Source organism: Salvelinus namaycush, chromosome 1 (genome assembly GCF_016432855.1).
Source record: "Salvelinus namaycush isolate Seneca chromosome 1, SaNama_1.0, whole genome shotgun sequence".
NCBI classification, from domain to species: domain Eukaryota; kingdom Metazoa; phylum Chordata; class Actinopteri; order Salmoniformes; family Salmonidae; genus Salvelinus; species Salvelinus namaycush.
Window position 1 is genome coordinate 4198333 of NC_052307.1, and position 15810 is coordinate 4214142.

Here is a 15810-nt window from a genome sequence, read left to right on the forward strand (position 1 = left end):
CAAATAACGTATTACCGCATGATCACTTTGCTCGTTGTATAAATAATACCTTCTCGCATCTACGCTCTCTCCTTCTCTCACCTTTTCTTTTCGCTTGTGGACTTCAGTGTACAATACAACAACTGTCTGTGACCAGGGGAATAAACCTTTAATACCATAACAGCTACACACAGCCTACATCGTTTTCACCATATTAACGTCATAGTCAACTTAGCTACTAGATCTAACACGTTAGTAAACCCGTTACAATCATGCAGTAGTGTACAGCAAGCAGTTTAGCAGTTACACCGGTGGGCTCCGCTGGCAATAAATTAATACCCACCAAAAGTTTACCTTGACTTGGTAGAGTTCCAGTGTTGAGTTGGATAGTCATTGCCAGCTAGCTAACATAGCATCCCTCTGTTTGAGCAGGGTGTTTGAGTAGGAAAAACTAGCTAGCTGCATTTGCTAGCTAAGTAAGTGAAACTGAAAGTGGGGGAAAAATGACGAAATATCTCTCTCTCTCTTTCTCCCTCTTAATTCTTCTTCATTTTGGAAGATATTAATTTGTTCAAAACTATTGTCTTTCTCACTCTTTGAGTCAACTAGCTAGCTGTAGCTTATGCTTTCAATACTAGATTCATTCTCTGATCCTTTGATTGGGTAGACAGCATATCAGTTCATGCTGCAAGAGCTCTGATAGGTTGGAGGACTCCGGAAGTTGTCTTAATTACTGTGTAAGTCTATGGAAGGGGGTGAGAACCATGAGCCTCCTAGGTTTTGTTTTGAAGTCAATGCACCCTGAGGAGGATGGAAGCTAGCTGTCCTCAAGCTACACCATGGTGCTACCCTACAGAGTGCTGTTGAGGCTACTGTAGACCTTCATTGCAAAAGTGTGTTTTAATCAATTATTTGGTGACACGTGAATATATTTAGTATAGTTTTATCTAAAAAGTATAGTTTTTTTAATGCTTCACTATTTTTATTTTTAAGAAATTTACTGAGAATGATGGTCCTCCCCTTCCTCCTCTGAGGAGCCTCCACTGACTTAACTTATAGTTATAAGCAGTGGCGTAGCACACACCCTGTGAAGCAGGCGGGGACCCCGCAAAGCGTGGGTCCCTCCAACCACAAAAAATGGTACTGAAAAATCATACCGTCGGTATTTCGAAATACCCCGGAATATCATATTTGTATTTATTATGGATCCCCATTAGTTCCTGCCAAAGCAGCAGCTACTCTTCCTGGGGTCCAGCAAAATTAAGGCGGTTTATACAATTTTAAAAACATTACAATACATTCACAGATTTCACAACACTGTGTGCCCTCAGGCCCCTACTCCACCACTACCACATATCTACAGTACTAAATCCATGTGTATGTATAGTGCACATGTTATCGTGTGTGTGTGTGTGTGTGTGTGTGTGTGTGTGTGTGTGTGTGTGGTGTGTGTGTGTGTGTGTGTGTGTGTGTGTGTGTGTGTGTGTGTGTGGTGTGTGGGTGTGGTGTGTGTGCTTCACAGTCCCGCTGTTCCATAAGGTGTATTTTTATCTGTTTTTTAAATCTGATTCTACTGCTGCATGAGTTACCTGATGTGGAATAGAGTTCCATGTAGTCATGGCTCTATGTGGTACTGTGTGCCTCCCACTGTCTGTATAAACGGTATATAAGCCTAAATGCCCTTATTATACACTGTATTAATTGATTCCCTTATTATACACTGTATTAATTGATTCCCTTATTATACACTGTATTAATTGATTCCCTTATTAACAGATTATTGTATATTTTTATGTTTATAAGTATTATGTTCCCTTATTTTATATGTATTTATTGATCCTATTTACATATTACATTATGTCCTTATTATACGTATAAAATGTCTTATTTCCTTTTATTATCATCCTCTTTCACTCTCTCTCTCTTCTCCTCTTTCAACCCCGTCAGTCTCTCCTTCCAACTTCTCCTCCTCTCTCTCTCCTCTTTCAACCCCACTTCTCATTCTCCGTCTTCTTGCCCTCTAAATGCCATCCCCACTCTCCATCCTTGCTCTCTCATTTCAACACATCACCCCCCTCATCCACATTAATCTCACACCCTCCACCTCTTCCTTGCTATCTACTGCATGTAATGTAGCTTAAAGTTCAGTACTTCTCATTAGTCCTGTGGTCTTATATAGATCTGTGTATCGGTAGTCATGCATGTATTACCAAGTGATAAACCTAAACGCATTGAACACTGCTGACTAGCTATATGACATGCATATAATGCCTATTCTCACTATGTTATAGCCTAGGCTACCCTACAGCTGCTTCTCCCTAGTCAAGACCCCCCCGAAAGCACAATAGGCATTACACCTCCAGGCTTACTGAGGATAGAATCCACTTTTGCATCACTTCTCCCCCTTCCCTCCCCCCCCCTCTCCTCTCCCCCCCTCTTCTTCCCCTTCCCCTCCCTTTCCTTCTCTTCGTCTTTCACCCTCCACACACCAACCCCTCCTACCCCCCCACCCTCTCTCCTGCCCTCCCTCCTCCCTCCCTCTTCCCTCCCTCCCTCATTCACCTCTTCAGTCCTCCCTCTACACTGCCATCTGTCGATCCACATCTCCTGCCTCCCTCCCTCCTTTCCCCACACCTCCAGCCACACCTGCACCCAAATCCCTGTCCACCACATCCCCTGGCTTAATCCCAGCCCTCCTAATGCTCCATATTCTCAACCTAAATTAAAAAGCTGCCTCTCTGTTTTACTGTGACAACGTGTCTGTACGTCTGTGTTGGCCACTCTAGTGTGACTGGAATGTGTGTTTCTCTCTCTCTCTCTCTCTCCCTCTCTCTCCCTCTCTCTCTCCCTCTCCCTCTCCCTCTCTCTCTCCCTCCCATTGGACTGATGCCTGTGTTCCTTCTGAAGCACTAGTATGTTCTCTCGGAGTCCCTCCCACATCGGGAACAGCTGGCCAGTCTGTCTGTCCTACTAGAACATTCCATTCTTAGTCCTCTGACACTCAATGTTCCACAGAGGAATTCATAGGAATTTCAAACACTTTCAAACACTGTCACTTTAGTCCTGAGGCCTGGAAAGGACACGTCAAGGACCAAAGCGTTACTATCAGAAGGGACAAACACAGTGAGCAGGGGGAACAGGCCTGTTCTGCTACTGTTTATATCATCATCATCATCATCACCACCTGCGCTCTCACATACACACATACTATTTCATTCTGTTCCCAAACACTGTACATCTTGGCTACTGTACATCTTGGCTACTGTACATCTTGGCTACTGAACGTCTTGGCTACTGTACATCTTGGCTACTGTACCTCTTGGCTACTGTACCTCTTGGCTACTGTATCTCTTGGCTACTGTACATCTTGGCTACTGTACCTCTTGGCTACTGTACCTCTTGGCTACTGTACATCTTGGCTACTGTACATCTTGGCTACTGTACGTCTTGGCTACTGTACGTCTTGGCTACTGTACCTCTTGGCTACTGTATGTCCAGAGTATATCTGGTTACAGAGATTCTTATCTGTTCAAACATAATATGGAAAGGAAAGATATTGTATAAAGCACGTAGAAAACCAAACTAGTTGATACATAGAGTAGAGAAAAAAAACACTGTCCACAAAACACCCTATAGCACTAGACCCTTAGAAGCTGTGTATGTAGCAAGAGTATAGCTCAGTGGGGGCTGTTCTCTGCAGTACAAACTACTGTCTCTACTTTCCTATTCATCTCACGTTCGCCACAGTTCCCCTTGCTGACAAAGTTTACAATACTATATGATTAAAGTGAGTTTCAGTAGTCTACGCACGTACACACACACACACAACACTTTTCCCTGTCCTCAGTTCTCTTCAAACATGAAGTTAGATAAGATACAGTACAAACTCACCTCTTACCAGTTGTGTTGTGTAATAAAACGCACAAACAACCAAACTTTCCCTATCATACCACTGCACTTATCAATGATCAACCAAACAACCTCAGCCAATGACCCTTGACCCTATGCAACAGGAAGCACATCATTTTAATGGATCTCCTGTCCACAAAGGCGCCTAATAAATAAAAAGGTATTGGTTACGTCGCAGTCGTGCTGCAGGCATCAATGGTTTGTCTGCAACATCATCGTCTGAACAATCAGGCATCAGATTGGTTAGTTGATATGTTAAATAGGTCATCAGATTGGTTAGTTGATATGTTAAATAGGTCATCAGATTGGTTAGTTGATATGTTAAATAGGTCATCAGATTGGTTAGTTGATATGTTAAATAGGTCATCAGATTGGTTAGTTGATATGTTAAATAGGTCATCAGATTGGTTAGTTGATATGTTAAATAGGTCATCAGATTGGTTAGTTGATATGTTAAATAGGTCATCACAGCACTGGTTAGCTATATGTAAATAGGTCCATCAGACTGGTTAGTTGATTATGTTAAATAGGTCATCAGATTGCTATGATCATATGTGGTGGGTTAGTTGATACTGTTAAATAGTGTCATCAGGATTGTATCTCATATGATAGTGGTTAGTTGATATGTTAAATAGGTCAATCAGATGGCTATATCATATGATGTGGTTAGTGATATGTTAAATAGGATCAATCAGATTGCTATATCAATGATGTGGTTTAGTTGATATGTTCAATAGTGTCATCAGATTGCTATATCATATGATGCTGGTTAGTTGATATGTTAATATGAGGTCATCCAGAATGCTATATCATATGGATTTGTGGTAGCTTGATTATGTTAAATAGGTCGTCAGAATTGCTATCTCCTATGATGTGTTTAGTTAGATATGTTAAATAAGGTCATCAGATTGACTATATGCATATGATGTTGGTTAGTTGATATGTTAATAGCTCATCAGGATTGACTTATCACTATGATATGGTTAGTTGATATGTTAAATCGGTCATCAGGATGCTATATCATATGATTGGGTTAGTTGATATGTTAAATAGATCATCAGATTGCTATATCATATGATGTGGTTAGTTGATATGTTAAATTAGGTCATCAGATTGCTATATCATATGATGTGGTTAGTTGATATGTTAATAGGTCATCAGATTGCTATATCATATGATGTGGTTAGTTGATATGTTAAATAGGTCATCAGATTGCTATATCATATGATGTGGTTAGTTGATATGTTAAATAGGATCATCAGATTGCTATATCATATGATGTGGTTAGTTGATATGTTAAATAGGTCATCAGATTGCTATATCATATGATGTGGTTAGTTGATATGTTAAATAGGTCATCAGATTGCTATATCATATGATGTGGTTAGTTGATATGTTAAATAGGTCATCAGATTGCTATATCATATGATGTGGTTAGTTGATATGTTAAATAGGTCATCAGATTGCTATATCATATGATGTGGTTAGTTGATATGTTAAATAGGTCATCAGATTGCTATATCATATGATGTGGTTAGTTGATATGTTAAATAGGTCATCAGATTGCTATATCATATGATGTGGTTAGTTGATATGTTAAATAGGTCATCAGATTGCTATATCATATGATGTGGTTAGTTGATATGTTAAATAGGTCATCAGATTGCTATATCATATGATGTGGTTAGTTGATATGTTAAATAGGTCATCAGATTGCTATATCATATGATGTGGTTAGTTGATATGTTAAATAGAGTCATCAGATTGCTATATCATATGATGTGGTTAGTTGATATGTTAAATAGGTCATCAGATTGCTATATCATATGATGTGGTTAGTTGATATGTTAATAGGTCATCAGATTGCTATATCATATGATGTGGTTAGTTGATATGTTAAATAGATCATCAGATTGCTATATCATATGATGTGGTTAGTTGATATGTTAAATAGGTCATCAGATTGCTATATCATATGATGTGGTTAGTTGATATGTTAAATAGGTCATCAGATTGCTATATCATATGATGTGGTTAGTTGATATGTTAAATAGGTCATCAGATTGCTATATCATATGATGTGGTTAGTTGATATGTTAAATAGGTCATCAGATTGCTATATCATATGATGTGGTTAGTTGATATGTTAAATAGGTCATCAGATTGCTATATCATATGATGTGGTTAGTTGATATGTTAAATAGGTCATCAGATTGCTATATCATATGATGTGGTTAGTTGATATGTTAAATAGGTCATCAGATTGCTATATCATATGATGTGGTTAGTTGATATGTTAAATAGGTAATCAGATTGCTATATCATATGATGTGGTTAGTTGATATGTTAAATAGATCATCAGATTGCTATATCATATGATGTGGTTAGCTGATATGTTAAATAGGTCATCAGATTGCTATATCATATGATGTGGTTAGTTGATATGTTAAATAGGTCATCAGATTGCTATATCATATGATGTGGTTAGTTGATATGTTAAATAGGTCATCAGATTGCTATATCATATGATGTGGTTAGTTGATATGTTAAATAGGTCATCAGATTGCTATATCATATGATGTGGTTAGTTGATATGTTAAATAGGTCATCAGATTGCTATATCATATGATGTGGTTAGTTGATATGTTAAATAGGTCATCAGATTGCTATATCATATGATGTGGTTAGTTGATATGTTAAATAGGTCATCAGATTGCTATATCATATGATGTGGTTAGTTAATATGTTAAATAGGTCATCAGATTGCTATATCATATGATGTGGTTAGTTGATATGTTAAATAGGTCATCAGATTGCTATATCATATGATGTGGTTAGTTGATATGTTAAATAGATCATCAGATTGCTATATCATATGATGTGGTTAGTTGATATGTTAAATAGGTCATCAGATTGCTATATCATATGATGTGGTTAGTTGATATGTTAAATAGGTCATCAGATTGCTATATCATATGATGTGGTTAGTTGATATGTTAAATAGGTCATCAGATTGCTATATCATATGATGTGGTTAGTTGATATGTTAAATAGGTCATCAGATTGCTATATCATATGATGTGGTTAGTTGATATGTTAAATAGATCATCAGATTGCTATATCATATGATGTGGTTAGTTGATATGTTAAATAGGTCATCAGATTGCTATATCATATGATGTGGTTAGTTGATATGTTAAATAGGTCATCAGATTGCTATATCATATGATGTGGTTAGTTGATATGTTAAATAGGTCATCAGATTGCTATATCATATGATGTGGTTAGTTGATATGTTAAATAGGTCATCAGATTGCTATATCATATGATGTGGTTAGTTGATATGTTAAATAGATCATCAGATTGCTATATCATATGATGTGGTTAGTTGATATGTTAAATAGGGCATCAGATTGCTATATCATATGATGTGGTTAGTTGATATGTTAAATAGGTCATCAGATTGCTATATCATATGATGTGGTTAGTTGATATGTTAAATAGGTCATCAGATTGCTATATCATATGATGTGGTTAGTTGATATGTTAAATAGGTCATCAGATTGCTATATCATATGATGTGGTTAGTTGATATGTTAAATAGGTCATCAGATTGCTATATCATATGATGTGGTTAGTTGATATGTTAAATAGGTCATCAGATTGCTATATCATATGATGTGGTTAGTTGATATGTTAAATAGATCATCAGATTGCTATATCATATGATGTGGTTAGTTGATATGTTAAATAGATCATCAGATTGCTATATCATATGATGTGGTTAGTTGATATGTTAAATAGGTCATCAGATTGCTATATCATATGATGTGGTTAGTTGATATGTTAAATAGGTCATCAGATTGCTATATCATATGATGTGGTTAGTTGATATGTTAAATAGGTCATCAGATTGCTATATCATATGATGTGGTTAGTTGATATGTTAAATAGGTCATCAGATTGCTATATCATATGATGTGGTTAGCTGATATGTTAAATAGGTCATCAGATTGCTATATCATATGATGTGGTTAGTTGATATGTTAAATAGGTCATCAGATTGCTATATCATATGATGTGGTTAGTTGATATGTTAAATAGATCATCAGATTGCTATATCATATGATGTGGTTAGTTGATATGTTAAATAGGTCATCAGATTGCTATATCATATGATGTGGTTAGTTGATATGTTAAATAGGTCATCAGATTGCTATATCATATGATGTGGTTAGTTGATATGTTAAATAGGTCATCAGATTGCTATATCATATGATGTGGTTAGTTGATATGTTAAATAGATCATCAGATTGCTATATCATATGATGTGGTTAGTTGATATGTTAAATAGGTCATCAGATTGCTATATCATATGATGTGGTTAGTTGATATGTTAAATAGGTCATCAGATTGCTATATCATATGATGTGGTTAGTTGATATGTTAAATAGGTCATCAGATTGCTATATCATATGATGTGGTTAGTTGATATGTTAAATAGGTCATCAGATTGCTATATCATATGATGTGGTTAGCTGATATGTTAAATAGGTCATCAGATTGCTATATCATATGATGTGGTTAGTTGATATGTTAAATAGGTCATCAGATTGCTATATCATATGATGTGGTTAGTTGATATGTTAAATAGGTCATCAGATTGCTATATCATATGATGTGGTTAGTTGATATGTTAAATAGGTCATCAGATTGCTATATCATATGATGTGGTTAGTTGATATGTTAAATAGGTCATCAGATTGCTATATCATATGATGTGGTTAGTTGATATGTTAAATAGGTCATCAGATTGCTATATCATATGATGTGGTTAGTTGATATGTTAAATAGGTCATCAGATTGCTATATCATATGATGTGGTTAGCTGATATGTTAAATAGGTCATCAGATTGCTATATCATATGATGTGGTTAGTTGATATGTTAAATAGATCATCAGATTGCTATATCATATGATGTGGTTAGTTGATATGTTAAATAGGTCATCAGATTGCTATATCATATGGTGTGGTTAGTTGATATGTTAAATAGGTCATCAGATTGCTATATCATATGATGTGGTTAGCTGATATGTTAAATAGGTCATCAGATTGCTATATCATATGATGTGGTTAGTTGATATGTTAAATAGGTCATCAGATTGCTATATCATATGATGTGGTTAGTTGATATGTTAAATAGGTCATCAGATTGCTATATCATATGATGTGGTTAGTTGATATGTTAAATAGGTCATCAGATTGCTATATCATATGATGTGGTTAGTTGATATGTTAAATAGGTCATCAGATTGCTATATCATATGATGTGGTTAGTTGATATGTTAAATAGGTCATCAGATTGCTATATCATATGATGTGGTTAGTTGATATGTTAAATAGGTCATCAGATTGCTATATCATATGATGTGGTTAGTTGATATGTTAAATAGGTCATCAGATTGCTATATCATATGATGTGGTTAGTTGATATGTTAAATAGGTCATCAGATTGCTATATCATATGATGTGGTTAGTTGATATGTTAAATAGGTCATCAGATTGCTATATCATATGATGTGGTTAGTTGATATGTTAAATAGGTCATCAGATTGCTATATCATATGATGTGGTTAGTTGATATGTTAAATAGGTCATCAGATTGCTATATCATATGATGTGGTTAGTTGATATGTTAAATAGGTCATCAGATTGCTATATCATATGATGTGGTTAGTTGATATGTTAAATAGATCATCAGATTGCTATATCATATGATGTGGTTAGCTGATATGTTAAATAGGTCATCAGATTGCTATATCATATGATGTGGTTAGTTGATATGTTAAATAGATCATCAGATTGCTATATCATATGATGTGGTTAGTTGATATGTTAAATAGGTCATCAGATTGCTATATCATATGATGTGGTTAGCTGATATGTTAAATAGGTCATCAGATTGCTATATCATATGATGTGGTTAGTTGATATGTTAAATAGGTCATCAGATTGCTATATCATATGATGTGGTTAGTTGATATGTTAAATAGGTCATCAGATTGCTATATCATATGATGTGGTTAGTTGATATGTTAAATAGGTCATCAGATTGCTATATCATATGATGTGGTTAGTTGATATGTTAAATAGGTCATCAGATTGCTATATCATATGATGTGGTTAGCTGATATGTTAAATAGGTCATCAGATTGCTATATCATATGATGTGGTTAGTTGATATGTTAAATAGGTCATCAGATTGCTATATCATATGATGTGGTTAGTTGATATGTTAAATAGGTCATCAGATTGCTATATCATATGATGTGGTTAGTTGATATGTTAAATAGATCATCAGATTGCTATATCATATGATGTGGTTAGTTGATATGTTAAATAGATCATCAGATTGCTATATCATATGATGTGGTTAGTTGATATGTTAAATAGGTCATCAGATTGCTATATCATATGATGTGGTTAGTTGATATGTTAAATAGATCATCAGATTGCTATATCATATGATGTGGTTAGTTGATATGTTAAATAGGTCATCAGATTGCTATATCATATGATGTGGTTAGTTGATATGTTAAATAGCTATCCACGCATTGTGACATCTGGCAGGCGACTGCAATGTAGTCAGGCTGGAACATGACCATAATCATTTTATATAATTACAGCTCCTAATAGGTGCTCTTCTCTTCTTACCTTCAGCCGTGGCGTGTGTCTCTCTGGCGCCACCACCAGGTGAGTGGCGGTCCACACTGCCCTGGCTGTAGCAGCGCTGGAAGGGCACACTGTGGCTGTGGCTCGGACCCTGACCCAGGTTCTCCAGGATGGGGGAGAAGTCGGTCGAGGAGTGGGAGTTGGCCGAGTGGGTGGAGGAGAAGGGATCTGAACATCCCCCCATCCTGAGAGAAGGAGATCCAGCGCTTCCTCCGTTTTTCCTCTTGCTCCTGGCGATCTCAGCGAAGGAAGTGACCCGTGGCGGAGTGGGAGGGCCGAGGGGGGAGGCGCCCTCACTGAGACGGACAGGGCAGCTCTGCATGCGCTCCAATGAGCCGAGCCGAGGGGGCGGGGACTTGTCCAGGTTCCGGTCGTAGCTACGGGAATGGGGGCGGGGAGTCATGCCTCCGATGGGTCCTCGGTCAACCACGGGAGGGGAGATGTTAATGTACACCTGTCCCTCAATGATGAGGTCTGAACAGGCTCCGCCCATCTGCTGCTGCTCCCTCTTCTTCTTCCTCTCCTCGTCGTCATCCTCTTCCTCATCTTCATCACGCTGTGGAGAGAGAGGGACAGAGACGGGTTAGATCCAAGTTCACCAAGCCTCCAATACCCACAGCCACTCCACTTATTGTGCGCTCCACTTATTATGCGCCGCCCTATGGGACTCCCAATCACAGTCGGTTGTGATACAGCCTGGATACGAACTAGGATGCCTGTAGTGACGCCTCTAGCACTGAGATGCAGTGCCTTAGACTGCTGCGCCACTCGGGAGCCCCAATAATAGCATGGATATCCTCAGACTGCAGCGCTGATAGCTACTGTAAATAGAACTCTCTTTATTGGGTCAACAACACACCCACTGAAGGCACGTAGACAGAATCTGGGACAGACACACTCTCCAGGAATACACCCTTACAGGATTCCCAGCTGCCTCAGTACAACGGTAATAGATGGTAGTAATGGTCTATTACGTCGCCTGGCCCGGGACTCAAACCAGCAATTAAACGTGCCAATTCTGACAAACAAACAGGTGTAATGTGTTTCCACTCAAAAAGATGACCGCATTAAGCCGTCATTGTAAATAAGAATTTGTTCTTAACTGACTTGCCTAGTTAAATAAAAGGTTAAAAAAAAACGTACTGAATTATTAATTTAAAAATAAATATTTTCACTGAATCAGGGATAGTGTACACAGACATTTCGGCTTTACAGACTTCTTTAGTGTGTAGGTACAGTTTTATTTTAATTCAAAACAGCATTTGTAAATAACTACAGATGAGTAGCAGGTGGTTTTAATCAGGATTGATACTCATCAGCCAGTCAGGGACGTGGCCCATCTTGTCTACCTGTATACAAATGAGTCACAAAGAAATACAGAATTATGGGCTATGGGACCAGGCAAGAAGGGCGACTCACAAATGAACCGCCCCAGGTGTCCGCTCACCTAAATACATCATATCAATTCATGAGATTAGCCCACCACAAAGAACATGAGGCACAACCGTTCATAAATATGTGGGGACAACTCATAAACGATATGCAAAATCTGATATGGACAGTGTTTCTTGTATAACGGTCTATATCTGGCTTATAGGAAGGAGGTGAAATCTAATTATTTGTTTAAACTGTGTGGAAATACAGAATTTAATGTATAAATCCACACGGCTTCTCTATGGAGTTATTTGTTGTCATAGTTACCTCCTCTACGTTGGTGGGTGAACTTTTTCCATCCCGACGCGACCTAATTCATGAATAGAAAGATGTTGTTCTATAAAGTGTCTCTCTACTGGTGAGGTGATATCTTTACGTGTAGTAGGGGATTTGTGTTTTCCAAGGCGTACTTTCAAAGAGTGGGATGTTTTTTACAATAAAAATCTGATCACAACAACACTGTACCGTATCAATAACTCTTGAAATAATCTGTCTGTAAACAATTGTTGGAAAAAGTACTTGCGTCATGCACAAAGTAGATGTCCTAACCGACTTGCCAAAACTATAGTTTGTTAACAAGACATGTGTGGAGTGATTGAAAAACAAGTTTTAATGACTCCAACCTAAGTGTATGTAAACTTCAACTGTATCAATAACTCCTTTAGTAGTGCAAATTATACATTACTTTACCGAATAGGTTATAGAAGTCGGAGGTCATACTAAGTTATAACATTTCCTTATGGTGCTACAAGGAGGGTACAGTACCAGTCAAAAGTTTGGACACACCTACTAACCAGATGGGATGGAGTATCGCTGGAGAATGCTGTGGTAGCCATGCTGGTTAAGTGTGCCTTGAATTCTAAATAAATCACTGATAGTGTCACTATCAAAGCACCCCCCACACCATCACACCTCCTCCTCCTCGCTTCGCGGTGGGAACCAAACATGCGGAGATCAGCCATTCGCCTACTCTGCATCTCACAAAGACACAGAGGTTGGTTTCTTTGCAGAAATTCGACCATGAAAGGCCTGATTCGCACAGTCTCCCCTGAACAGTTGATGTGGAGATGTGTCTGTTATTTGAACACTGTGAAGCATTTATTTGGGCTGCAATCTGAGATGCAGATAAATAGGGCTATCTTCTATATACCACCCATACCTTGTCACAACACAACTGATTGGCTCAAACGCATTAAGAAGGAAAGAAATTCCACAAATTAACTTTTAACAAGGCACACCTGTTAATTAAAATGCATTCCAGGTGACTACCTCATGAAGCTGGTTGAGAGAATGCCAAGTGTGTAAAGCTGTCATCAAGGCAAAGGGTGGCTACTTTGAAGAATCTCAAATATAAAATATATTTTGATTTGTTTAACACTTTTTTGGTTACTACATAATTCCATATGTGTTATTTCATAGTTGTGATGTCTTCACTATTATTCTACAATGTAGAAAATAGTAAAAAAAATAAAATTAAAATAAAGAAAAACCCTTGAATGAGTAGGTGTGTCCAAACTTTTGACTGGTACTGTACATGTTGGTAATTGAAATCTCAATCCTCACCTCCCTTATCTGATCTCTGTAATATGAATTGAGTTGTCATTCATTAAGTCATCAAGAGCATTTTTTTTTTTTGACCCCTGGAAATATTGTGTTTTACGTTGTAACACTGGTTCACCTCTCCGAACCTCTGAGCTACATATCACCCCATTAAAAAAAAACAGAACTCTGTCTGACTCTTTAAAAAAAACGAATTATACCATTTAGCAGACACTTTCACCCAACGTGACCTACAGTACATTTTATACATATGGGTGGTCCAGGGCATCGGACCCTCTATCATTGTGTTGCAGGCAATATGCTCTACCAACTGAGCTTCAGACCAAACTTCCTCCTCCGCTTACCTGTGACAACTCTCCCTCCTCATCTTCCTCTTCTGCCTCCTTTTCCTCTCCCCCAGGTGGCCGTCTGAACAGGTAGTATTCGGTTGGCTGGGTGGCGTTGGGCGTGTCAGGAGCGGGGCTTTCCTTGCTGTGCTCGTCAGAGCAGCTGGTAAACGACGCGGAGCTTCCCACAGGGCTCGGGGGCGACTGAGATGAAAGGTCACAGGTCACCAACTTGTAGTAGTTCTGGGTGGCTACCACCAGACGGGCCTGGCTCTGCCGAAGAAGAAGAAGCAGAAGAAGAAGAATGATTACTTTATTGTGCAATTAAATACAATTCTAACTAGAAATGGACTCCCTCTTTATCCCCTCGGAAAGGCTGGAGCAGAGGGCAGCCATATTACGGCGCCCATGAAGCAGTTGCTCGAAGGCTCAACAGAAGGAGATTTAGGATTTCATACCTGCAGACAGGATGTGAGGTCACTTCCTGAGTCTGAGTGGTGGGGAGGCTGGTAAGAATTGCAGTTGGCGTCCAGATCTAGAGCCCCCTGGTGTTCGGCTGAGCAGGTGCATGAGGAGGTGTTGGTGTGGGGGTGGAGTCCAAACGGCAGGGTGCTATTGGAGGAGCAAGAGGGTTGATGAGAGTTGGGGGGCTCGGTGGGGGAAGTGTGGAGGTCTAGGTAGAAAGCAACCCTCTCTCTGGCACTTCCTGGGCTCCCTGCCTCCCCATCCAGTACAGAAGAGGTGCAGACAGAGGAGGTGTAGGAGTGGTCAGTGGAACTGTTCAGGTTGGTGGTTGTGGCAGGAGGAGGTGGCTCGGAGGAGGTCGAAGGGACACTGTTATTGATCTTGTTATAAATGGCACTGAAGTTGACCAGCATGCCATCCGAGCTGTTACAGGACGATACGCTGCCGTAGCCCAGCTGGCATTCCAATGACTGGGAAAACTGTTCCGGGAAGTGTTCGTGAAACGTCTGTGAGAGGCCGTAGCAGGAGCAGAGCTGATGGGTGGAGCTGGAGGAAGACGAGTCAGCCTGGCTACTGCTCCTCCCACCACCCCTCATTGGGTCTTCCTCCTCCTCCTCATCCTCGGCCCACTCCTGCTCTCCGCAGTCCATGGAGAGGGTGGAGCCGCTGCTGCCGTGTCGGCGAGGACCATCCAATACCAGCAGGTCTAGGCCCTCCAGGTGGGCGGAGAGATCGGAGGCAACACCCCTGAGGGAGTCCCGTTCCCCAGAGCAGCCCCAGGAGTGCTTTCCAAGGGTGCTTTGCAACAGGAAGGGCTTGTGTGTGGTGAACCCCAGGTCGTGGAGGTGAAAGGGCGTGACCCCGTCTCCCTCCTCATCTAGGGCGGAGTTTGTATTGCCATGAAGATGGAAGGATGAATCTTCCAGGTAACCGTTGAGATTATCACTATCGTCTTCGTCCTCTTCCTCCTCCTCATCATCATCCTCCTCCGTGTTGAGCAGAAAAGGGTTGTGGCGGAGCCGGAGAGGGTTGTTGGCCTGTTCCCTTGGTTTCACCCTGGGCAGAGTGTTGGCCACCATCACCTGGTCCTCCGAGTTACTGGACGTCACAGACAAATTATCGCTACCTGTGCTGCCACCTCCTACTCCTCTTCTCCCTCCTTCTCCTCCCTCTCCTCCCCCTCGTCCTCCTCCTCTCTCTCCTCCGTGTCCTCCACTCTCTCCTCCCCCTCTTCTTCCTCCTCCTCCTCTCCCTCCTTCTCCTCCCTCTCCTACTCCTCGTCCTCCTCCTCTCTCTCCTCCGTGTCCTCCACTCTCTCCTCCTCCCCCCCCTCCTCCTCCTCCTCCTCCTCCTCCTCTCCCTCCTCCTGTAGAGGTCTGGATGAGGCTGCTGTACACCAGGGCT

General features: G+C 39.8%; 1 protein-coding gene across 1 annotated transcript in view; it reads right to left on the minus strand.

Annotated features, from left to right (window-relative positions):
* Positions 1-15597, minus strand: part of LOC120064411 (iporin-like) — a 37260-nt gene extending 21663 nt beyond the window's left edge. The window contains exons 1-3 of the mRNA XM_039015334.1: positions 14400-15597; positions 13960-14214; positions 10604-11177 (exon numbers count right to left, since the gene is read on the minus strand). Coding sequence (XP_038871262.1) covers positions 10604-11177; positions 13960-14214; positions 14400-15485 — 1915 coding nt within the window. The 5' untranslated portion in view covers positions 15486-15597. The remainder of the gene's footprint in view (positions 1-10603; positions 11178-13959; positions 14215-14399) is intronic.
* Positions 15598-15810: the final 213 nt, after the last annotated feature.